Source organism: Contarinia nasturtii, unplaced genomic scaffold (genome assembly GCF_009176525.2).
Source record: "Contarinia nasturtii isolate CC-2019 unplaced genomic scaffold, AAFC_CNas_1.1 Cnas_scaffold_1240, whole genome shotgun sequence".
Classification (NCBI taxonomy): Eukaryota; Metazoa; Arthropoda; class Insecta; order Diptera; family Cecidomyiidae; genus Contarinia; species Contarinia nasturtii.
Window position 1 is genome coordinate 5,897,692 of NW_022198581.1, and position 23,618 is coordinate 5,921,309.

General features: G+C 32.2%; 2 protein-coding genes across 8 annotated transcripts; both read right to left on the minus strand.

Annotated features, from left to right (window-relative positions):
* Positions 1 to 476: 476 nt before the first annotated feature.
* LOC116344974 (putative uncharacterized protein DDB_G0282133) lies at positions 477 to 18,299 on the minus strand. 7 transcript variants are annotated; one of them, XM_031773865.1, is made up of 10 exons: positions 17,783 to 18,299; positions 13,100 to 13,193; positions 11,162 to 11,296; positions 10,740 to 11,079; positions 9,658 to 9,745; positions 4,387 to 4,797; positions 4,244 to 4,319; positions 2,395 to 4,169; positions 1,864 to 1,942; positions 477 to 1,801 (listed from the first exon to the last, which is right to left on the minus strand). In XM_031773865.1, exons 2-10 carry the CDS (start codon positions 13,191 to 13,193, stop codon positions 585 to 587), a joined length of 4,215 nt encoding a protein of 1,404 aa, XP_031629725.1. In that variant the 5' UTR covers positions 17,783 to 18,299; the 3' UTR covers positions 477 to 584. The 7 variants fall into 7 exon arrangements, with proteins under 7 accessions (XP_031629725.1, XP_031629728.1, XP_031629727.1 ...); XM_031773868.1 differs by having other exon boundaries at positions 2,398 to 4,169; positions 17,783 to 18,036; XM_031773867.1 differs by having other exon boundaries at positions 477 to 1,798; positions 17,783 to 18,036.
* A 2,587-nt stretch (positions 18,300 to 20,886) lies between these two features.
* Positions 20,887 to 22,661, minus strand: LOC116344975 (peroxisomal (S)-2-hydroxy-acid oxidase GLO3). The gene is made up of 7 exons (XM_031773873.1): positions 22,389 to 22,661; positions 21,911 to 22,318; positions 21,725 to 21,847; positions 21,589 to 21,617; positions 21,386 to 21,478; positions 21,235 to 21,321; positions 20,887 to 21,156 (listed from the first exon to the last, which is right to left on the minus strand). Exons 1-7 carry the CDS (start codon positions 22,517 to 22,519, stop codon positions 20,930 to 20,932), a joined length of 1,098 nt encoding a protein of 365 aa, XP_031629733.1. The 5' UTR covers positions 22,520 to 22,661; the 3' UTR covers positions 20,887 to 20,929.
* Between the last annotated feature and the right edge of the window lie 957 nt (positions 22,662 to 23,618).

The window sequence follows — 23,618 nt, forward strand, 5'->3', positions numbered from 1 at the left end:
GATTTTATTGAAATTCAACATATTTTGTTCTTATATGATGAAAAAAATCGTTTGTGGTTGACGTATTTTGATGACTTTATTCTTCATGACAGTTTTCGATTGTTCATCAATTTGACAAATATACCAAACTATAATATACCAAACTATTAATAACTTAAAATTATTTTTCGAATATAGTATATTAATTTCTGATTATTTTCTAACAACAATTTTATATATTTTATTCAACTTAGCAAAAGTTCGCGATCTTTCTCACGAATTTTGTTTAGCTCAAAAACTCGTCACAATGTATTTTATTTTTTATATTAAAAAGGCTCTTCATTTCAGACATTATAAAGAGGAAAGCTGAAATGGAGTGAACACAATAAAAGTGATTGTTATAGTGATTGTAGCAATGAAAGTGTAATTAGAACCATAACAATCACTCCTATTGTTTTCACTCAATTTCAGCTCCTGACGATATCTGGCTGAGCTGATTCATCTGGCTGAAAGTATCTCATTATAATGTCTGCTTCATTTTTAATAAAAAATAATTGTAATTATGTAAATGTCTTCCGTATATGAAAAATGTTTTCACATAGCTTTCATTTAAATGCGTTTGCTCGCTTCTCCCATTGAGCTTTGCGTTCCAAAATATTCATGAATTCGGAGTCTTGTGTTGATGTTGCATTATTTGAATCGTTGTGGACTACTGTAGTTGGTTTTGAATTGGGATTTTTCGTTGCATCATCGCCAGATTTTCGATCAATCGATGTTGTGGCAGTTTTTGTGAAATTATTATATGTATTTGTGTTTAATTTATTGTTAATATTTTCCAAAATGATCCCATTATCTTTTTCATTATCTTGTGATGTATTGTTTGTTGTTTGTTTTGAAGTCGAACGCGCTTGATTGCTTGGACTTAGATTTTCAAAAAAAGCAGTCGAATTTCGATAATTATTGCTGAATATCGAATTTGTTATTGGTGTTGGTGAAAACCGATTTGCCGAACCGTTAAATAATTTTCCAATACTTTTCACGGATGTCATATCTACATTATTTTTATTTGCCGGTGAGTCCTTTATTGGCGTTACTTCCTCACATTTCTCATTTGGTTTGATATAAATTTCCACCTTTGGTACGGTACTATGTGCACAACCACTAGACATATAATTTTCTTTATCACTATCGGTATTAAAACGCTTATTACTATTTTTTATATTGTTTATTCGATTCACCGTGCTATTCGTATCGTTGCTACTGTCAACATCGTTCATCTTTTGATTGAGAGTTTCACGTTCAGCATCATTATGCACTTGATATTCATCTGTGTCTTTTATTTTGAGTGAACGACGTGCAAAAACTTTTATCAATTCGGGCGTTGGATCGTCGGGTTCGATAGACTTGTTGGTTTTTTTACCACGCAAAATTGGTCCCGATATATTTTCATCTTCAAGCGATAATTTACGGACATTTGCAGCCTTATCATTAACACCAATAACCGTTGAACGTTTTAGATCGGCTTGGATTTTTTCAATTTGCTGTTCGAATTTCAATTTTTTATCGGAAAACGATTTTCGACGTTCGATTACAATACATTCATCATTTTCATCATCTAAATCCAAATCCAAACAATCATCCGAACTATGGTTATCACTCATGGTTGATGTTTTATTTAATTCAGATATGGAACTTCCACGTGATAACTGTTGATCACCGATCAATGTACGAGATTGCTGACAAAAACCAATGCTCTTCAATGATTCTGATGACTTATTTAGATTCGAGTTGAATACATTCATTATCGATGAATTGATGGCTACTGAAAAATATCCAAAATATTCGGTATATTGAAGAAAACACATGGAAATAAATATGAATTACCTTTCTTCTTGTCACTAATTTCAATACTTTCATTACTGAACCTTCGTTCTTTGTCTTCTTCGATTGATGCATTCGATGCCTATACATAGATGGAGAAGAATTTTTTTAACTAATGTTTTTTATTTCAAAAATACAAACACAAATAAAATTGGCTCGAAAATTATTTGATTTTTTTGTGGCTATATTTCACATCTTATCTCATGTGTGCATATTGAATTTTTTCGTTTGAGCGAGTCACTTATGTGTATGTACGTATATATACAAAATACTTCCATGCAAGAAGAGCTTCTGAAGTTAATTTCACAATTTCACGCTCTTATTCCACTTCGATTAATACGGCCAATATCTGCGTGCAATTTAAAAAGAGATTGATCACAACGCATAAAACATTATTTGGCTGTAGTGGAAAAAAGCATGCAATCGACGAAAGGTCGACATTGAACCACTTTTTGTTGCCATTCGGTATGATATTTAGTTAACAAAAACCAATATTATTAAAAAAACACACGATTCATACAAATAAAAACTCACCACCGTAACGTTATCATTTGGTGTAGCCGCGCTTGATAAATATTCAATGCAGCTCTTTGGTCGACTGGCATCGACTCGATTTAATTGGATTTGCATGAATTCAGGAATATCCGCACTGATTTTTTTGTGTGGAGGTGATGATGATGACGATGATGATGATGGCACCTGCAGATCAAGTTTGGTAGCAGTAGTTGAATGACGAATCAATGGTGGATTATCAATCGTTGCAACATTCATGTTAATATTACTGTTGTTTGTTTTAAATTGATACAATTCTGTGGAAGGTTTCAATACCGTCACTACCGCTGATTTCATTATTTTATCAATATTATCTTCAATTTCGTTGATATTTGTGTTTTGAAATGAGTGATGTTTCGCAGCAACCGGTAAAACACTTGTATTGTCGCCACCAGCACCAGTACCGGTCATCAACTGTGTTTTATCCTTTTCAATATCGTACGTTGCGATTTCGTCCGATGTATTGAGCGTTGAATAAAGTTTTGACGTTGGAATTAGGTTCATATCATTGATTTCGAATCGATCACTACCGAAACGGTGTTCTGATATGCGTGAAGATGAACTGCTACGTGTTGGTGTCCATTTGGTATTTGCACCAGCATTCAACTGACCACCGCTGCTATTCATGAAACGAAGTGATTGTAAATTTTCGCGATTCGTTGAGTAACGCAATGGTCGTGCTAATGGGCTTCGATTCGACGCATTCAAATCTGGCAAGCTGGGACATAGTGTGGGTTTGCAATCATTGCGTATTTGCACAATATTTTCATGGTTAAAGTTCTTTGTGTACAATCGAAAACTCTTTGATTTTTCAACCATTTTTCCTTTGTGGTATGTTTTGATGGTACTTTGTTGATCATTTGCCATTTTTGAAATCTTTTGCTGGCATTGACCCCAACTGTGTCCATTTCGCGACAATGCACTATATGTTAGTTTATTCTCATTTGGCCAACCGTTTTTCGGTAACGACACAGAACATGGTACCTGTTTATAATTTCCATCATCATTATCATCATGACTGAATGGGGTATTTGGATCATCAGCGGCGATGGCTCCGGATGTGGTTGACAGTATTTCTTCCGAATGGTAGTGCGATCTGTCACTTTCATCATCACATTGGTTTTGAATCGATTTATTCGGCGAGAAACGCAAATAACTTGTATAGCGAGTGGAATTTGATGATAATTTTTGGGCGCGTGCAACATCAATCGGATCACTTATTTCATTTACGTCTTTTGTATATCGTTGACGTGATATTGGACCGGATCTAAGCTTATCATTTTTCATAATCAATGATTTTGGACTCTTATTCACCTCTTCCGTCGATAAATATGACGATTTTGATTCAATTGGCGTATCTTTTGCACGTGCATTGGACAATACATTGATTATCGATAGCTCAGCACTCTTTTTAATTGCTGGTGTTGAGGTTTCACACTTTTTATTTGATTTGTTTGCATCAGGTGTATCTGTATCAATATGTTCGTGCTCTTTTTTATGCTTGCGGCCACTTCGATTAATGAAACGACGGAAGAACCCCTCTTCGGAATTTATTCGATCCTCACGTTTTAAATTCAATGTTTTCGTTTCTAAGTTTGATTCGACGGAATACTTTTGGTCTCTACAATCAAACTCTGAAGTTTTATACAATTTTGATTTTATTTGAGTATTTGGTGGAGTCGAAATTGTGTGCTTTTCATTGGATTTGCTGTTTGAAATGCTGTTTACGCCCCGCGGCAACGATTGCGACTTGCCCACTACAAAATGTATTCAGTATACGTTAATTTATGAAAATGATTAAGTTGTCGAAAAACTTAAGAAAGGAAATTACCATATGTTTCAATAATATCGGATGATTTCAAGAAATCCTCATGGACCTCTGGTGTCAATATTAGAACATTCGATGCCTGTAATTGTTCCAAAGAAAAATAACAATTGAAAAACATTTATATTTGGGTCATAGAAATAACTTACTTCTTCGGTTGGTTTTCTTGACGGTCTTGACGGGCCCTTTTTCTTTGGTCTAATTGCCATTTTATGTTTGGCTGCTGAATGGCTAAGCTTCGTTTCAAACTCATGGCTTGAATTCAATGAAATTTCGGGTGGAAAGATTTCATCGGTTGCATCAAGTTTTCCAGCTGCATTCGATGATTTGCTGTTCGACAAAAAATTTGACGGTTCCATAGAGTCTGAGCTAACCATACTTAGCAAACCCAATGAACTATGATGTTGATGACGTCCAACAATGTTCGTACTATTGATTTGACCGTCAACAACATGGCTACCATTGCGCGGAGGTGTTGCTGGACTGCTAGGTAGTCCCAAATCCTCATAGGAAGCATCCGATCGGTTTTTACGTTTACGCAGTGCATCTGCCAATTCGGCCTGGAAAATAAATGAATGCATTTTTTGAGTTGTCAGACCTCAGAAAATTTAATTGTGGCTTTTTTTAAATAGCATTTTTATATAATTGAATTAAGTTTATACATGATACATATATTTGTGTGTTAAATGTTAATTTCATCATAAACAACTGAAACTAAAAATTGCAACAATGAACATGTTAAATTTGTTTATACGTAGACGTAGAGTATCTATCATACTTGTCAAAAATGTGATTGCCATGTAGGCGTTCTCTCAAACCAATACTCAATAATAATATTTCTGCACCATAGGTGGGCAGAAATGTGGGTTCGTGTTTTGCCCACCTCCCAGAACGAAAAAATACATTATTCCAAACATAACCTCCAGAAATGTTGCCCTCAATAATATACACTAGATAGAATGAATTTTTGGAATTTTCTATCGATTTGCTCAATTTCCGACGAGATTTTCTTCTCAAAATTGTTCCAATTTGTAAGAGTTTTTAGCCAATTTCTCTCCACAGATTAAGAGATTTGGATCTGGGTGGAATCATTTTACATATGGAAATTTGGAAGTATACAGGGTTCCTTCGCCATTTAAATAAAATTAAATTTTTAAGAGTTTTTTTTTCTCGTATTTTATAGGTATTTTAAAGGGTTTTAGCCCAAATCTTAGTTAGACGTTACTACCAAGTATTACATGACGCTCAATCGTTAGTTATTTCTCGCGTACAATCGTACTTAACACTCTGTTGGTTGCAATTCACATGTGCTAGTTTGAAATGTATTCAAGTGTATGTAAGTTGGTAGAAGTATAAACAAGTGTGAGTTCGCTAACTTTTTCATTTTTCAATTTTCGGTGTATTTTTCATTAACAAATTTCGATTAATTTCTTTTTTAATTTCAGAATTTTGGGGCCTCAAATCGTTTGGTCTTACAACTATGATAATCCGCCACTATGAAACAGTTTATTGTTCACACAGGTGTTCGTACAATCACATTGCGATCAGTACTGCAGTGAATTACATGAAAACCAATGAGAATAAAGTATGATTCATTAATAAAAGTTTTGTTTACCGATCGTGATTTATAATAAATGCGGACAAAAAGTGATTTAATTGTACGATGTGAATCAAAAAGTCGTGCAGTAAACGCAGAGAGATACTTCTGGTTGATGAAACATGAACAACAGCATTAGAAAGCCATATACATTTATTGCGCATCACAGCAATAGTGAAAATAAAATTCTCTATACGCACGGGAACTATTAGTTTAAAAGATAAAAATTAGCACTAAGCTATTTTCCAAACGTAAAACTTTTTGTTGTTTAAATTATAGATAAATTGGTAAATTTGTTTTGGAAAATAAAATATGAAATTTTCCACCAAAAACTCACAATAATTGCAAGTGGAGACGACGGCACTGGTTCATTAATGAAATTGAAATCAATCATTTTGTTTACACTCCAATTGGAACTGTTCAAATCGTGTTAGGTGCAAGATTTCTTTGGTTTTTCGTTGTAGTCATTTGATGACACCTGTACATTGATAATACAAAAACCAATTCACTTGCGCGGTAAGCGACACTTTAACACTTGAAATGTGGTGACTTGAGTAGTGAACTAACTAAAAAAAATTCATGTACTTGCGAGAAAAATGACGAACGGACCGTGCGCTTGATTTGAATCAATGTAGCGTCCGAACGCAACTGAAGTAAAAAGTGAACTCATACTCTTGATGTCAACGCGTACTGGTTTTCCACTTATAATATGAGCTGCGATCGCTCATGTGGTATAGTGTATCACTTTCGTATATTTGTGTTGGTTTTTCGTGGGTTATTGTATGTTTAGGTCATCAGTTAGTTGTGTGCTTGTTCGTATATGTCGCATCATTACTTTTATACAAATTGTATGTTTCTCATTACATTGTATCATTTTGTATGTATTTGTATTCATTTCTTATTTTTACATGACACTTTTTCAGCTTTTTGGATTTTCATTTCGTCAATTTATCGAAATTTTTAAGTTGTGCCCCGTGCACTTTACTATGTGTATGTTATTCGTAATTCTTGTATTGAATTGTTCCATCCAGTTCTTTTTATACTATGTGTCAGACATCTTTCTGTTTATGCGCGCTGAACTGTTCATACACATGTGCAAAGTATAAAGAAAAGCATAATAATTATATGTGCCAGGTAAGTTATGCACATATGTAGTACACACATATTCATCGATGGTCTCTCATTCCGGTCTTTATTCAACTCGATTCGTGATGTGTTGCGCTTTCTCACTTGGAACACCATTTATGCTCTTTTATGGAAAACAGACAATTCATTTTGTCGACAGTATTGTTGAGATCTTTTTTCTAATTATAATATTGATAGTATTATGTTGATCATCATCGGAAATGGTTTAACATTTTTCTAATAATCGAGTCATGTTCACACGTGCTGCCGCCTAACGTAAAATAAAGAAAACAGGGAAGGAAGAGGAAGGAAGATAGAAACAATAGCTATTGTTTCTGTGTGAAGTGCAGTGATTGTCGCTACTGTGAATTTTTATTGTAATGACTAAAAATTTGATTATGTATATAATTTTCATCTACTTTTTCTGCTTGATTCTTCAAAATTGCATCGCAATTGAATTTTAATCCAACCTAGTAATTCGTTTTTAAAGAACTTTTTGATACTAAAAAGTGGCGGATTAAGAGATAGACTAAGGCCTATAAAGAGCACGCTGACACTTCATTCACTAAACACATTTGATATTTCCAATCAGAAGAAGCGTGCTGAGGTTTATGAAGAACTCTCATTGATGTCAATTACTAAGTAAGTATTAGTGCATGTCACAAGTGTTTCAGATGAATGATCATTTTCAAGGCTCCAATTTTATTTCTATCCGAGATTGTATTATGGCATCCTCTATCAGATCCGATTTCAATTTTCAAAAACTATCAATACACGACTAGGCTGTTGATCGTCACTGACCATTTTACAACGTCACCGTCGCTATTGTCTGTGGCGCTATCGTACGTAGTCTTGTTTCTTGTATCACTTTTTGCCGTGACATTGTTTCCCTTGCTTGGTGGAATTTGTACAAGTACATTCATAACGTGCGTCCAATGATAATTATTTGCATTTTTTACGTTCTCAAATAAAAAAAAAACCTGATCAAGCGAATGCCAAAATACGAAGATGGCAAATTATAGACATGGTACAAAAGATGCAGAAGCGGCAACAGAAATAGTGGAAATTGAACTATGTAACGAGTTCACGTATGATGACGATGATGATGATTATGATGTGTTATTGTTGCTCGCTTTCATTGGCTTCATTTCCATCTCTAGTTCAGTTTCACTTTGCGCGTCGTTGAATACTAATTGCAAATGCAATTTTCTTCACCATCAATAACATTATCAGCACCACTACCACCGCCATCATTTCTTATTCAGTTATTATGTAATCTGAATTAAATACATGTAGGAAGTATTTTAATTTACCTGCGATCTATGTGAATGGGTCGATGTAAATTACTTTTCCAACTTTGGGCGTTGTGTGCATTTTCAATTCATTTTTTGTGCAAAAGTAAAAAAAATATTGAATTGCATCTTACGTTTCATAGTTTGTTATTGTTTCTGATCGTTTACGATTTATTCAGTTTTATTTCCAAAATAGCTAAAATAAAACCAACGCTGAATATCTGTGTTACCATAATTTTGTTTACATTAAAGCCAAATTGAATGATCAAGAATAAAAAGAGTGACTCAAAACGGTTGCAAATGAAAGGCAAACTTAGTTTTGTTATTCAAAGTAAACGGAAAATTGTTTTTTCATATTGTCATACAATTATCTCGTTGCTTGTCTATCTGTTCACATAAATCTTTTAACGCGCATAACTCACACATTATTCGGATGTGCAATAAAAATCGATAATACAAACAAACGCACTTTGCACAAACTCAAAAAGAAAATTAGCAATATACCAACACATTTAAGCAATTGTTCTATTAGTGTGTGTGTGATGAGCACATAAATTGGTAATTTTATTCTGGAGTATTAAATTCAATTTTGTTGCATAAAAACACTAAGTAACATATAAATAGCTCATAATCTAACCATTTGTCTAAATGGGCAGGATTTATTCAAAGATTTTTCTTGACGATATACTACGTGATTACAAATCACCATCATTATATTTACTCAGTTTGTGTCATGTGTTCATGTTTATTTCTTTGCGTTGTGTAATTGAACACGTTTCAAAATACAAATTATACCAAAAATTATGTGCAATTAATGTTAACGTCTTATTGGCGCTGTTCTTTCGCTACTGGCGTTACTATGATTTGATAACAAACACGAAATGTTAGTTTAATGATAAAATAAAATCTTACATTGATTTTGCGGTATCATTAAGTTTCGACACAGTGATAAAAATTTAGCTAAAATGATCAATCTTATTTTAATAGGTTTCTTTTTTGTATCCGAATACTTTGTAGTACACATGCACGAATTGACATTTTTATAAAGAAAATCATTTATTCTTCCTTCTGCACATATTCTTATGTGCTATTCCTTGTAAAATAAGCAAGTCAATAATGAAAGGTATTGGAACAAAGATATATTGTTATAATTAACTTCAACAAAATGTCCAGTCCATGTACAAAAAAAATATTCCTCAATTCCTTAAAATGGATTTACTTTGTGTCAGCTGTTAACTGATTTTGTAAAACAATCGTTAGATGGGAACAACAAAAGTTTAAAATTTACGATCATATCGAAAATTTCAATACTTTTGTTTTTTTTTTTGTTAGTACTTAAGTAAAAATAAAATTATTCCAATTTGTTCCCTCCACCGAGATTACTATTCACATAAATAAACACCCACCTTTAATACGATTGACAAACTGCTTGCAGTTGCTGACTCAGAAAATACACTATCGTGTGAACGTGACAATGTTTCTCGGCTGAAATCACTGCAAAAATACACATTAAAAAAACAAATAATAATAAGTTGAAATTATAAAATATAATTCACCAATAAAATTTATTTTGAATATAAGACACTTGTCACCAGACACCTTAATTGCTAATGAGGCAAATAATCGAGATGTGAAGGTCCACACACACGCCAAATAAAAAAAAGAACTTTCTATGAACAATTTCAATTCATTTTTTCATCAGCGTTGGGTTGTAATGAGTTTTTGCAGTTACTTGAGAAAAAAAATACTGCGCTTACGAATATAACGACACGAATCTTAGTCGGGAATGTAAATTTTCTGTCGAATACGTGCGTGTCAGATATCATCCATTTTATTCGCATAGTGGGAAGATATTGGTAATAAAATATACAAAAACAAAACCATCGAATCTGTCTGTAAAAAATAAGAGATGTGCGGAGGCATCAAAATACGAATCGCAGAAAGATAAAAAAAATCATTTTTTTTCCTTTTGCGCAAAAATGCCAAAATCAAATCGAATTCATTCCAATCAGTTCCAATGCAGAAAATATTTCAGTTGTTTATTGTTAAATGTATGCGGTGACGTCCCACAAGTGCACATTCGCTTAATCGAATTTAGTTCTGCATACATGTCTGTGAATAAAAAATAATTCGTCTCTTCGCACCTTTGGGTCTCAGTTTTCAAAATTCTTTGCATTAATCAATAAAAAAATGCTTGAATCTCAGATTTTAATTCGGAAAATTGATTTTAAAATACGTTTATTTAATACGGAGGAAAATACCATTTTTGAATGAATGTATAAGTTTCACATTAGGTTTCATTAAACCAATAATATTGAATTGAATAAATGCACATGCGAAAAGTATTATATGGTAAATGGCAAATTGCAAAAAACACATCGGAGGAACCATGGTGGTAAGAAGCGTATAATGTATCTTGAAATTACCATCTCATTTGGCAATGGAGTCTTGTTAAAATTACTCACATCTTACATACAGTATAGCTTACTTGTCTAGTAGACGGCCTTCACTTAAACTGCGTTGATAGTCAATCATTTCTCTAGTTAAATCGGTGTCAATTTCGGTGTTTAGGTCCATAATGCCGGGATGATGATGGTTTAATCGATTCTCGGTTTCGTCTTTTGCATAACCATATGTTCGTTTATTTGTCGTTAAATTCGATTGATTTGCTGACCGTATCAAACGCGATGATTGAAAATCGGAGAAATCATCAGGTAATACATCATCGTTGATTGATTGGGCACTCAACGAACGAATCGTCGAAACATTCGATAAATCGTTTTCGTACTGCTCATGATTTCTAGCTGCGAAACAAAAAACATTAAAAACTACAATAAATGTTTCTTTGACGTCTTTGGTTTCAAGAATTGAAATATTTTAAAGATTATTGATCATTGATCGATGAATTACCTTCGTTTCGATTATAAAAATTTTGATTTTGCTGGACCATAGGTCGAATCGCATCGGCATGTGTCAATGTGCGTCGTCGGAAAATTCGACGTAAATTTCGCAAGGGATGAAAACGACGACGTCGTTTGTGACTTTCTGGAATTTATATATAAACATTTAAATGTAAGTTCATACAAAAATCAAATATTTATAACGGTTAATCTCAAAACAATCCTATTGTCGTAACAGTATAAATACTTATTGGCTCTGGATGCCTTGAAATAGTCTTTTGTGTTGGTTGTTTATAGTTTTGTGTCATTTTTACTTCATGTAAAATAAATAAATGTTGCTTTTGAGTCAATAATTATGTCATACTCATCTTCCAACGAATGTGCATTCCCCCACAAAAATAGTTGAATTTAGCACGCATACAGACAAAATCAAAACAAAAAAAATCGTTCAATTAAAATAAAATGCACTTCAATGCAAAATCTAGTCACTGAATGTCTATGATATGATTATATCATTAAAATCCGACAAATAGCAGTCACCTAATTACTTTTTTCTCTTCAAACTATTCCAAAGAATTATGTGGTTAATCAAATCACAACAACTCATTACCTATGACATTTTGTTTACAGACTTTTGTTAAAAGAGTACAGTAAGCTTTTTAGCTTACAGGGAGGTAACAATAATCTTTCACACTTCCAGTTTTTTTTCACTAAACTTTCATTGCTCGATGCGATTATTTTTTTAAATAATCAATTTCAACAAGTAGCATTAGCACACGCGCCCAATTTACTTTTCACTTTATAAACTAGATTTTCTCAAATGTTTCTACATTGCTCGATATCGTTTTAATGTCACTACTTTACCGCTTTAATAATATTAACTGGCATAGTAGTTGACGATAGAATCGACTATATTGAACTTATACCAATACACCAATATTTTCAAAGGTGACTCACACAAGTTCGATTTTTTTCTTCTATTTTATTCTCTTTCACTGTATGTGTATATTTTCAATGACGCTTTGGATTGTGTACATCGTAAAATTCATGTGCATAAATACCGAGGGGCTTTTATATTAAATATATTATGCATACATATGTACGTAATAAATTTCTCAGTGTATGCAATATATTATGCGTTCATTTATCGCGCTTTCAAGTAAGCACAAAAGTGTTCCATTTAAGGCTATATAAAAAAATCACAAAATAAAAACCCTGCAAAATCTGAAAAAAAAAAACTAGTCAAATATAGTAAGGTAGACTTCTGAATTAGTAATGTTACATTTCTTTCAGTAAGTGCCAATTGATGTAAGGGTTTTTTAAGTTCTTTGCAATTAGTGTGTTGGCGTATTGACCTTACCAAAAATAACATTGCTTACTATACCATGACACAAATACGTAAACGATTTTTCAATATTCTGATTTACTTGAAATTGAATTGGGTATTCAAGCTAAACGAAAAAATTAAATGCTGGTGATATTACTTCTATTTATGTATAGATCTGGTATGTCTCATGATGTGACTGATTTGTTTTCTTTTTTCTTGTCTAATTCTCACTGTTAACAACTTTTATTTCTTGATATACAAGTCTGATTCACAGGTCAGAGAAACCTAACAAAGAAAGGGAGGTACCAATAAAAAATCTCTTAGCTATTGATAAGTACTATCCTTTAAACCTCTCCTGACAAAATTTCTGCCGAATCTGATAATTAAGTCAGAGGTTACAGCTCTTGTAGCATAGACATTTTAGACACAAATCTTGAAATAAAACCAATTAAACACAACACAGTCCTATTTTGCACTCCTGCTCTCGCTTGCTGAAATTCCCAGAAGCAATTCAAGTTGTAAATTATTACTATATTATTAAGTGAGAGCAATAGATGATGTTTCCAGAGTCATTTTCACTCTCAGATACACGTATGTATGCTTTCTGTTCTTCGTTACTACCTTGTGATTTCGATGAAAGCGATGCAGCGCCAGAATTTTCCATTGTTATTGGTGTTGAGTTTTCTCGTACGCATGACATCAGCCCAGCTGACATCTGTAAAGGATGGAACATTAAAATAAAAAATGATCAAAAAATTTAAAAATAAAAGAAATGTAAAAAAAGAGAAAATCTTACAATAGAGTTAGAATTTATATTAGTTTGACAAGGTTTTAACCCACAAATATTTATTTGGAACGCATTGAATTGTCCTTCATTTCTTATCATGAATACATTTTTCTGTTAGCAAAACTACATTGATTTTTTGGATTTGCTTCCTTCCTGTACCCGTTTGAACTCATCAACCATGCCATCTCTCATCTTTGGTTCTACGAAATTCCTTCAAATATTGTTTATTTGGCCGAAATGTCATGAAATTTCGACAGTGAGCGTTTGAAAGTTGCTCCTTTTTGAAAATCATATGGGTTTTTTTGGATTGGTTTTTTTTCTACTATTTTTCCTAGTTTACTATTGATCATGACTAATTGCAGTTTTTTAGGGATCGAGGAGGTGATCCCCGAGTTATTGCGTCAGTTCTGTTCTGGATAAATCATTTCTCGTAAATACCCGTCTGAGCTTAGGTTCTGACCATAACGCAGATGCTGCTTGGAAGTAGGCTCTACTGTGTACACAGGCGGGCGTCTTAAGGTAATTTAAAAAACCTGAGCAACGAGAAACCTTGGATTGTACTGAAAATCGAACCTAGTGTAATCCCCGTTTAATTCCAATAGATCGACAGATGGTTATTTTGAGAAACTATTTGAAAGAATGTGATTAAATCACTTCAATCTCAGTTGGATTAAGTCAAAAAAACGTCCCAAATTAGCCAAATCATTTTTTTATTTATTCATAATACCAATCCATAAAGAGAAAATCTATAAGTTTATATTTTTCTTTTTGAAAAATTAGTGCGATCTTTTTTTAAAAAAATAAAGAAAATTTATCGTACGTCAAAAAAAGACTTCAAATTCCACAATTTTGATTAAAATAGTTCAGTTTGTATTTTAATTTTTGATGTGTTTTTACGAGAAAAAAAAAATATGGCCAGACTGCCCAATCGACCTTGTGAATAGCTCTAGTACAACAAACTACTACTATTCAATGTGTTTTCACGTTAACATTACGCGACATAAGAAAATCGCAGCAATGGTTTGAAGTCAATAGAGCGCGCGCGCTCAAATATAGGCTCAAGCAGTTCTCTATGTTCATGGTTCACTCGTTTTTCTGCTCTGCTATTCATTTAACAGCACATAGAATTCATATAACTCAACATCGCGAAACACCGATATCACTTAACGCATGTTAAAGCGATAGAAAAAGAAGAAAAATAAACAAGTGAAATAATAATAAAAATAACACACATAGTAATTAAAATCAGAAAAAATGTATATTACATTAATTCGACCATGCACACTCCACCCAGAGACAGAGAGAAAGAAAGGGAGAGAAAGAGATAATAAAAGTTGAAACTGTTCATCAATTTAACTTTGTTTGGTCTTCTTGTTCGTGGCGGACTTAATCACTTTTTATTGTTGTTGGTTTTTAATATAAAAACTGAGCAGTTGAAAAATAATTATGTGCATTTTTTTACTGAAAAAAAATGAATGTATGATAAAAAGCGATAACTGTATGCCCATTATGCCCACAACATTTTCGGACCGTTTTATTTGTGCGAATGAAAAAAGTAATGTATTATCTGACTGCTTTTTTCTTATTGTTACTCTCTCACTTCACTTTTTCGTAACTTATACATTTTTTTCTGGATCAATCAGTATTTTTATTGGCTATTAAGGAATTAACATCATGAATACATTTTCAAATCAAATTCTTTATCTCCCTCTTTTTGTCGTTAAATCGTCATTTGCTACTATCTAATAGATTTTGTCGATTTTGATTAGAATGGCATTCATAACAATCATCGAAATTCCAGAGAAAGCATTCAATGTCAAAATGAAAGCATGAACGGCGACAATAAATATATATATGTATTGCTGATAATGAATATTATTTGAAATATCGCCCTCTATTGATCGCACCTACAAAAATGTTTATAAGCAAGAATTTCAAGTTCTTACATCGTCAGATTCATGTTTGTTTTTGATGTATTTGAATAAAAATATGTGGCATGTATTTATTGCATAATTTCCAATTAATTGTTGTTTTTTCTGTACTTAACATATAGATCATAATATGTTTTTGAGGTGCATATGTATAGTGTGTACAGTGTCTATACAAACAAACGCTAGATGTTCGTTCAAAATCATTCAAATCAATTCTTTTGGAATTGTGAAAAAAGCGGCTATGGTTGCCTGTAACTATTTTTTATAAAAATGAATGCTACCGATATATTCATAAAAATGCCACAGTCTGATTTAATACGGAGGCACAATAGTATATATCCGACATTTCCGAAGCGAAATGAAATGAATGTGAGGAAGAAAGAGCGCGATTGAGATAAGGCGAAAATGATATGTACCTAAGAAGTTGAGAAATACATATCTATATGATGCAATGCATCCAAGCGCAAAATAAAGCCGTTGGTTGAATGAAAATTTCAAAATTATATATATGCAGTTTGTGGTCCAAATGAAAAAAAAAATATGTTTTACATTACGCATTAGGTACACGATGAAAAGAAAAATTAAGTATTGTGATGAATAAATAAAATGTTAACATAGCAATCATAAACATAAACTAACCTTATAATATGAAAGAAGATATACTTTGTAATATAAGTGCAAATACAATATTGTTTGAAATAAATTTATACGTTAAAAAATTATCTTCTTGTCCGTATTATAACCCAAATTCATTTCTATAATTCTAATATCTTTCAGATTTCGAACGATGTCAAACTTAGACTAAACTGTACAGCCTGACTAACAAATGTGAAATTATAAATGCGCATATCATATATTTATTTATCATCACTTGGATTTCGGTATACAAGATTTTTTTTCAAGTGGCCAAAACGTATGTGAACACGCATTGTGTTTGTCTTTGACTTTGATATGGCAAACAAAAGTGTTTTTTTTTTTTTTTGTTGTTCTTTCTGATTTCATCATCACATTTAAATTAAATTATAGAACTGAACAATGAGCTCTTGCAGTCGACAATTTGGGAACAAAAATAGTAGAGGAGGGAAAAATAATACAGTAACCATAAATGTTTTTATTTTTGGTATAACACACGTTTCCATATGGTTTGACTAGTTTCAGTTGCGTATTGTTGCCAAAAGTCTATTGTTCGACATGCCATATAATTTGATATTGAACGAGCATTGTTTCACATTTATTTTTCGTTGCTAATATGTTAACTGTATTTGTGTTTTACACATGTGTAAAATATTTCGTCTTTTGATTCACTAACATGCTCTGTTCATTTACAAGTATTTTTTAAGATATACTTGAGATATTATCACTTATTCTTTTTTGATAACGAAATACAACAAAACAGGTAAGTGTCGATCTCACTGCGTGGCTTTTTCATTGAATTGGGGCCATCATATTTAAAATTTAATTTTACGAAATGAGCAATAACAACATCATCAATTATTTGAATGATGGAAAAGAATCAGTTTGATACCACATTCCATATAGGCACCTTTTGACTTTTTGAAGAAAATTGATTAGTTGAGTGAATTTGAATAGCTGTCCAAGCAGTATGAACCGAATCTTCAATTTAAGAAAGTATGAAATAATGAAAATTGACTGTGGGTAAATATATGTGAAAATCTCCATTTTGCTTAATTAAATTACAGTCCTGTCATTTGACAAACGCGAAACAGATCTGTCATCCAATTTGAATTTGTTTGACTCACTAATGTGCGATTTCAGATTTCCAGAGAGAATGGTTTTTGAAAACGTTTTTGGAAATTTTACTCATTTTTAGAGGGTGTAATTCGAACATTTCAGCTGGCCTTCTTCTACACTCTCTCTACTGGTTTAGTTACAATTATTGCTTCAGATTATGGATAACTTGAACGTTTTAAAATTGTAAAACTTTTTCTTACCCCTAAGCGAAATTAAGATAGCTTAGCTCAATGGACAAAGTTTTCGTCTCCGAATACATACTCCTAAAAAAATGTGTATTTTAATGAGAATCAGTGGATGTGGATCAACAACTGACGGCATCTGCGAGTATTGAATTATAGAAAACTAGGATAAATTTGAAATGAACAAAAAAGCACATAAAGCATATAACACGAACACAAACCGCACTCATATATATCAATGCTAAGCTCCAGTTTAAAAAACAAATAATTTTTTTCACGGCTCATAAACATATATTCCATCTGAAATTGTTTTTTTATGTGCAATCACTAAATAGTTTCTTAATTCTTTTAAACAATGCATTCACAATTTTTGACGTTCGTCGGGTAACAAACAGCATGGACAAACTATATTCAAACTCGAAAGAATCTACGTGTTACACAACAAAACCAATTGTGGATAGTTTTGTGTGCTTTTTATTATTTAATTATTTTCATATTAGATTCGTGACCTATTCTGTATTATTGTGTGCAAAAACTGACAAAATGGAAATGCGCATTGCACACCATTTCCCCGTTTATTCCAAAAAAAAGTGCTTTCTATTTTTTCCATATCATTATGAAACAAAAATTAATTTTTCTAGGTTTTACTTACCGATTTTGATATTATTTGTAGAAACGTTTTCTTTTCTAAGTATGATAAAATTGAATGAGTCGGAAGTGCAATTTTATCAAACACAGAAGATACAATAATATGCACACTGTCTTTACAAAGGTTCGTACACAACAAATGATTCAAGTTTTGCTTTTAAATTAACACTCATAAAAACACTTGTTAAGCAGTTGATAACTGTTCCTTATTTTATCTTTTTCTATTTATGCAATTTTATTATCTTCTTTTTATTCTTAATCTGTTTGTATTTACTAAATGTTCTGTCGATAACAAATTAAGTGCACTTCTTTTTTCTTTGGCTGAAAACATTTAAACAAATTATTCAACACGTTACCATAGAAACGCATAAATGCGCATTATCACAATAAAGGAATTTTTTTATGGAGTGAAATGCTATGCCAATTATCAGAGTTCATTTGGCTTTTACGGATGTAAATACGTATGCATGTGTTCATTTATATCAGTGGTGGATATATTTCCTGTCAACGTTTTTTTTTTATTTATTTTTTTGTAGAATGTAGATACGAAGAATAATATTGAAGTTTTATTCTAGGATGCTTTATTTTGACTTTATAGTATTATTGTAAATTATTATTATGTTATAACATTCGATTATGCAACTCACATTGACACAAAAAAAATCAATGCAACAAGAAAACCATAAATGAATAAAAAAAACACGAGCGACTGAATAATTTCATTCAAATAAAAGAAGACAGATGTCTTTCTTTACAGAACAATGTGAAAAATAATTGAAAACAATTTTCGTTGATTAGAATACTATAGCCAATAGTTTATTTAAATTTCCAGCTGTATATTCCATATAATGTAAGCAAGCAAGCATTTCTTTGATGAATATTTCACTAATGATCTTTTTTTTTGTTTCAAATAAGAACGCCACTCAAATTCATTCATTTGCTTCTTCTGATTCTTTGTGTTGTTTGTAAAGCAAACTGAAAAAACAAAAACGCTTCTTTCTACCTGTCCCGATTTTTTTTAACTTGACAATCACAAAAAAAAAAAACCAAAACACGACAAAGACGCGAGGATACCAAATACCATTTAATACAAAAAAATACTATTACAATCGTACACATTCACTGATTACTTCATTGACAATCTTAAAGCTATTAAAAATACACTCAAATAAATGCAAAGAAGTCGAAGAAATTTAATAACAACGAATTTTTGTGGTATGTTCAGATTTACACTAACGTGATGAATACACAAGTTGAAGCGCGCTTAGTATGTACTACTGCTGTGGTATTAGAGAGCGGTATATCGATGAGACGTAGTTCCAACCAGCGTTAATTTCAATCTGAATTGATGATTTACGCTACGCTCAACGAAACGACTTAATCTGTTTATTTTTTTTTTGTTTCATTTATTTTCATGTTTGCTTGTTTGTTGGTTTTGTTTTGTTTTGTTTTGTTGTTTTCGGCATTCAACTACCTAGGTACAGCTCAGCACAGTGAGTGAGTGAGTCATATCGATGTGGTGGTATTCACACATGTATTTGTAATGGTGTGTTGATCACTCCCGGTATGTGTGTGCTGTCAATGATTTTTTTAAATATTACCCATGTGAAAATATCTTGACTAAATAGTTATTCGGCTAATTTGGGACAAAAATGGCTTCGATAATAGTGGCTAATTAATTGGCTAAGATACTGTTTCGATGTACGCGCAGGCATCACAGTAATGCATACCGCAGATACGCATCCACTTGGCCGCTATTTCAAGCACCGGGTATTTCCAGCAGCTAGCTCAGTCCACTTATTCATATAGATAGTCAAGATATTTTCATGCGGGATATCATTATTAAATATTTAATAATGTACGTTCATATTCTGATATAGTACATTCAATAGGTGATTGCACGGGACCACATGCATAAAAAAAATAGTTCAAATTCATTTCAATGTTTTAGTTTTTGTATGATGATCGAAGGTCCAATTCCAAATGAACAAATCCTATTCCTTAACTAAGTTTAACTGTAGTTTCATATTGTAGTTTGTGCGGCATAATTGAATGCGTTATCACCACTCAGGCAATACATAAAATATTTTTTTGGTTCATTTTTTTCCGTTAAAGTCGATTCAAAAGAAAAATTGAATGAAAATGGATATGCAATTTCGCATGAATCGGTACGTCACCGCTCGTTAAGCACGAATGAATGATATGAAACCCGGCGAAAAGCTTAATAATTAACAATGTTTCTGTAAATTATTTTTTTTTTTAATCTGCATGCGTTTTTCAATATTGTCTTATTCGCGAGTGCATCACACATATCACAATCGTTTATTACTTCTGTGATGGTATTCTGAGTAACATTGAAGTTTTCGAATGTTTTACAACAGACACACGAATTTGAATTCTTCAGAGTATCAGTTGATTTTGAAATTTTTTTTATTTTCAACGTTCAAGGTATTAAATGAAAATCTTAGCAGTTCTTCAACAGAATATCGGCAAAGTTGTTTTTTTTTTTTCAATATTCCAAATAAATGATCCACCTTACTTCAATTCACTTCGATTCATGGCAAATATTTGCTTTATGTGTCTGTCAAAATATGTTAAGCCTATTCGTTTGAAGGCAAAACGTGAAACATGCAATTTATTCGTTACATTTGCGAATTAAAGATTTTGTTCACCTATTGGCGATTTCGATGTTATTCAGCATATTTCGCGTTTTTCGGTGCGCATATGTTGAAAAAATTTGTGGAGCGTTACGAATTGCATACAACTGTAGCGCACGTTTAATTATTGAATCGGTTGAATACAAAAAGTGTTTGCGTCTATGGTATTTTCTGCATTGGAAAGCATCTTGCAAATGCAATGTGTAGCCCCACAGATAATTTTTGTTCTCAAATTGAATTGATTGTATATGCTGATTTAATGGTCGGCTGACGCGTCTCAACCATTGAAGGTGAGTAAGACAAACAAATTCCATGTGTACAAGCAATAATCAAATAAATGAAAAACTACTTTTGCAAATGGGTTTTGATTATTTTTCCATTATTTCTTTCAGAATTCTCCCATTGTGAGAGTGTTGTAGCGTCATCGGTAATAAATAAAAATGTATTCAAATCTATTGAAATCATTTGTTATATTTCGTTCGTAAAAGCACGTTTTAGAGTTTTGATACACAAAAATTGGATTCGTGAACAATGAAGCTCTTGTTAATTTCGGAAATATTGGTAATGCCGGCTAATGCCATTGCTGAATCCAATTCATCTCGTAGTATGTTCAATATACTTTCAACTCCTTTTTCTCCATTTACAGCTAAACCGTACAAAATGGGGCGCCCAACAAAAATCGCTTTTGCTCCCAAAGCCAACGCTTTGAAAACGTCCGTTCCTTTTTTTTCCCGAAATAAATAAATAAATAAATAAATTAAAGATGATTATTTTTCAATATATTGTATAGTGGCAATACCATTACGAATTCCACCATCAACCATTACGGGTATCTGTGAACCAACAGCCTTAACAATTTCCGGAAGTACTTCAATCGTTGCCGGCACTATGTTTGAAATATGAACAAATATGGTGAACAATTTCGTGCTTATTGATGGAGAATTACTAACCTGTATCCAGTTGTCTTGCTCCATGATTAGATACAATAATTCCTTTGCAACCGGTCTTAAGTGCCAAACTTGCATCTTCGTATGTCATGATACCTAGAGTTGATCACATAGAAAAGAACGGAAATTAATTAAGAAGAAATCAATCGCCACACATTGACAACAACATTGCTTTAAGTTGAGATTTGGTAGTAGTGTCATCATACCTTTTAAAATTACTGGCAATTTTGAAAAACTGAAAATAAACATAATGTAAAAAAAAATAAGTAAAGAGTTGGTTATTGAATATTAATGGAGAGTATATTTTCGTTCAGCTATATTTTTTTTCCATATTTATCTTACTTGACAAGCCATTGAACATCGTTCCAATTGAGTGTTGCATCAAATTGTGCCGACACATATTCCGATATGCCCGATCCTCCTGCACTTTGTACAAACAATTTTTCATCCGTGAAATTCGCCAATCTTTGAAATAAGAAGTAAAAATAATAAATATGAAGATGATCGAATGAATTGTTTCAACTAAACCGTAAATGGGAGGGCAGTTCGAATTTATTTCTGACATCAGATCGCCTTTGTCCAAAAATCGGAGCATCAACCGTCAACACTAAAGCCTTAAAGCCAGCCTTTTCAGCGCGACAGATTAGATTTTTAGTCAGCTCACGATCCTTATAAATGTACAATTGATAGAATTTATTTGTTCCGGGAGCTGCATTTTCAACTTCTTCAATTGAACATGTCGATAAAGTACTCATTGTATAAATTGTATTGAAATTTCCAGCTGCTTTAGCCGTTGCCATTTCTCCATCAAAATGTGCCATTTTCTGCATTGCTGTTGGCGCAATTAAAATGGGAGCATTTAAATCGATTCCCAGCAAATTGCATTTTGTATTTCGTTTTGATACATCAATCAAAACACGTGGGCGAATACGAATACTTTAAAATCGGAAATTTTAAATTAATTTCAAAACTACATGGTCACATTTTTATTTTGTAATTTATTCACCGCTTATATGCACTTTCATTGAGTTTTAAGGTCAATTCAGCACCAGCACCGCTACGATAGTAGTCCCATGGAGTTTTTGGTAAAATTTCGGATGCTTTTTTCTCATAATCAGAAACACACACTAGAGCCATTTCTTTCACAGTTCTTCGTGATTTGATGAATTTTTTTACGTCAATCTAATTTATAAATACTGACGACTAAACAAACAAAAACTAAACGCCTTGAACAATTTACGTTTCACACATTTTATTGACTACATTTAAGTTATCATCACAAAATATCGTCAACTGATAAGGGATTGTTTTTGTGTCGGGTATTTTCTTTTTCATGCTATTTGAAGCCTTACGTTAAAATAATTCATTATTCAAAATTGTTTTTTTTTTATTAAATAAAAGCGTCAGATAAAAAGTATTTCTATTTTTTTTTTTTGAAAACATTTTTATTAAGAGTCATCATGTTTGAAATAAATTGGTGATAACATAATCGTTGTAACCTTATTCTGGCCTATTTTGTGTGGTTGTTTGATTAAGAAATATCACTGTTACTCTTACAAAATACGCTATTATTGCAACTTTTCACGACAACTCTATATTTATACACAAGATGGCACGATTGTACTTATGATTGTACTCAAAAAGTTATAGTTAAATACCGTTCCCAATTTGAATTAAGCTTAAAATATTAATACCATAGTGTCTTCTAACTTACGTAATTCTTTAAAATTATAATACTTTTTTACGCTTTTGTCTATCGCCAGAAGCTAGGCAAAAAAGAATACCACATTAATTTCGAAGCGTTTAAAAATATTTTGGAATCTTCTATCAGTTTAAAGCTTTGTATTGAATACAATGTCGATGACATCATCAATCCAATTAAGAAATTATTCTTTTATGCATCATTTGAGAAATGATTTTATACATTCTTTGGAAATTTCTTTATGCAATCCACTACATATATGTCATACTGTTTTCATCATTGGCATCGTCATAAAAACAAACCTGTATTTTAGCTTTACCTGTATTTTGATCGAAAGTGCACTTTATAAATATATAAGTCACTTCTCTATTTATTTGTGAGTTTTTTTTTTTGATTGCGTATGATGTTGATTGGGTCCAGAGCATTGAAGTCGAGATGGAAATCCACACGGATTCTTTTTACCGTTTGTTTTTCGGCTCTTCATTTTACTTTTCTTGACTCTCTTCATTGTGTACAGTTGTGCACTGGACAATT

Coding starts and splice junctions, on each gene's coding strand:
- LOC116344975 (XM_031773873.1), bottom strand. CDS start 22,519: ATGGCTCTAGTGTGTGTTTCTGATTATGAGAAAAAAGCATCCGAAATT. Junction 22,319..22,388: donor AATGAAAGTGCATATAAGCG/GTGAATAAATTA, acceptor CCGATTTTAAAG/TATTCGTATTCGCCCACGTG. Junction 21,848..21,910: donor GAACTGCCCTCCCATTTACG/GTTTAGTTGAAA, acceptor CTTATTTCAAAG/ATTGGCGAATTTCACGGATG.
- LOC116344974 (XM_031773865.1), bottom strand. CDS start 13,193: ATGTCAGCTGGGCTGATGTCATGCGTACGAGAAAACTCAACACCAATA. Junction 11,297..13,099: donor GCTTTCATCGAAATCACAAG/GTAGTAACGAAG, acceptor TATAAATTCCAG/AAAGTCACAAACGACGTCGT. Junction 4,798..9,657: donor GTTTGTCAATCGTATTAAAG/GTGGGTGTTTAT, acceptor TTTATTTTCCAG/GCCGAATTGGCAGATGCACT.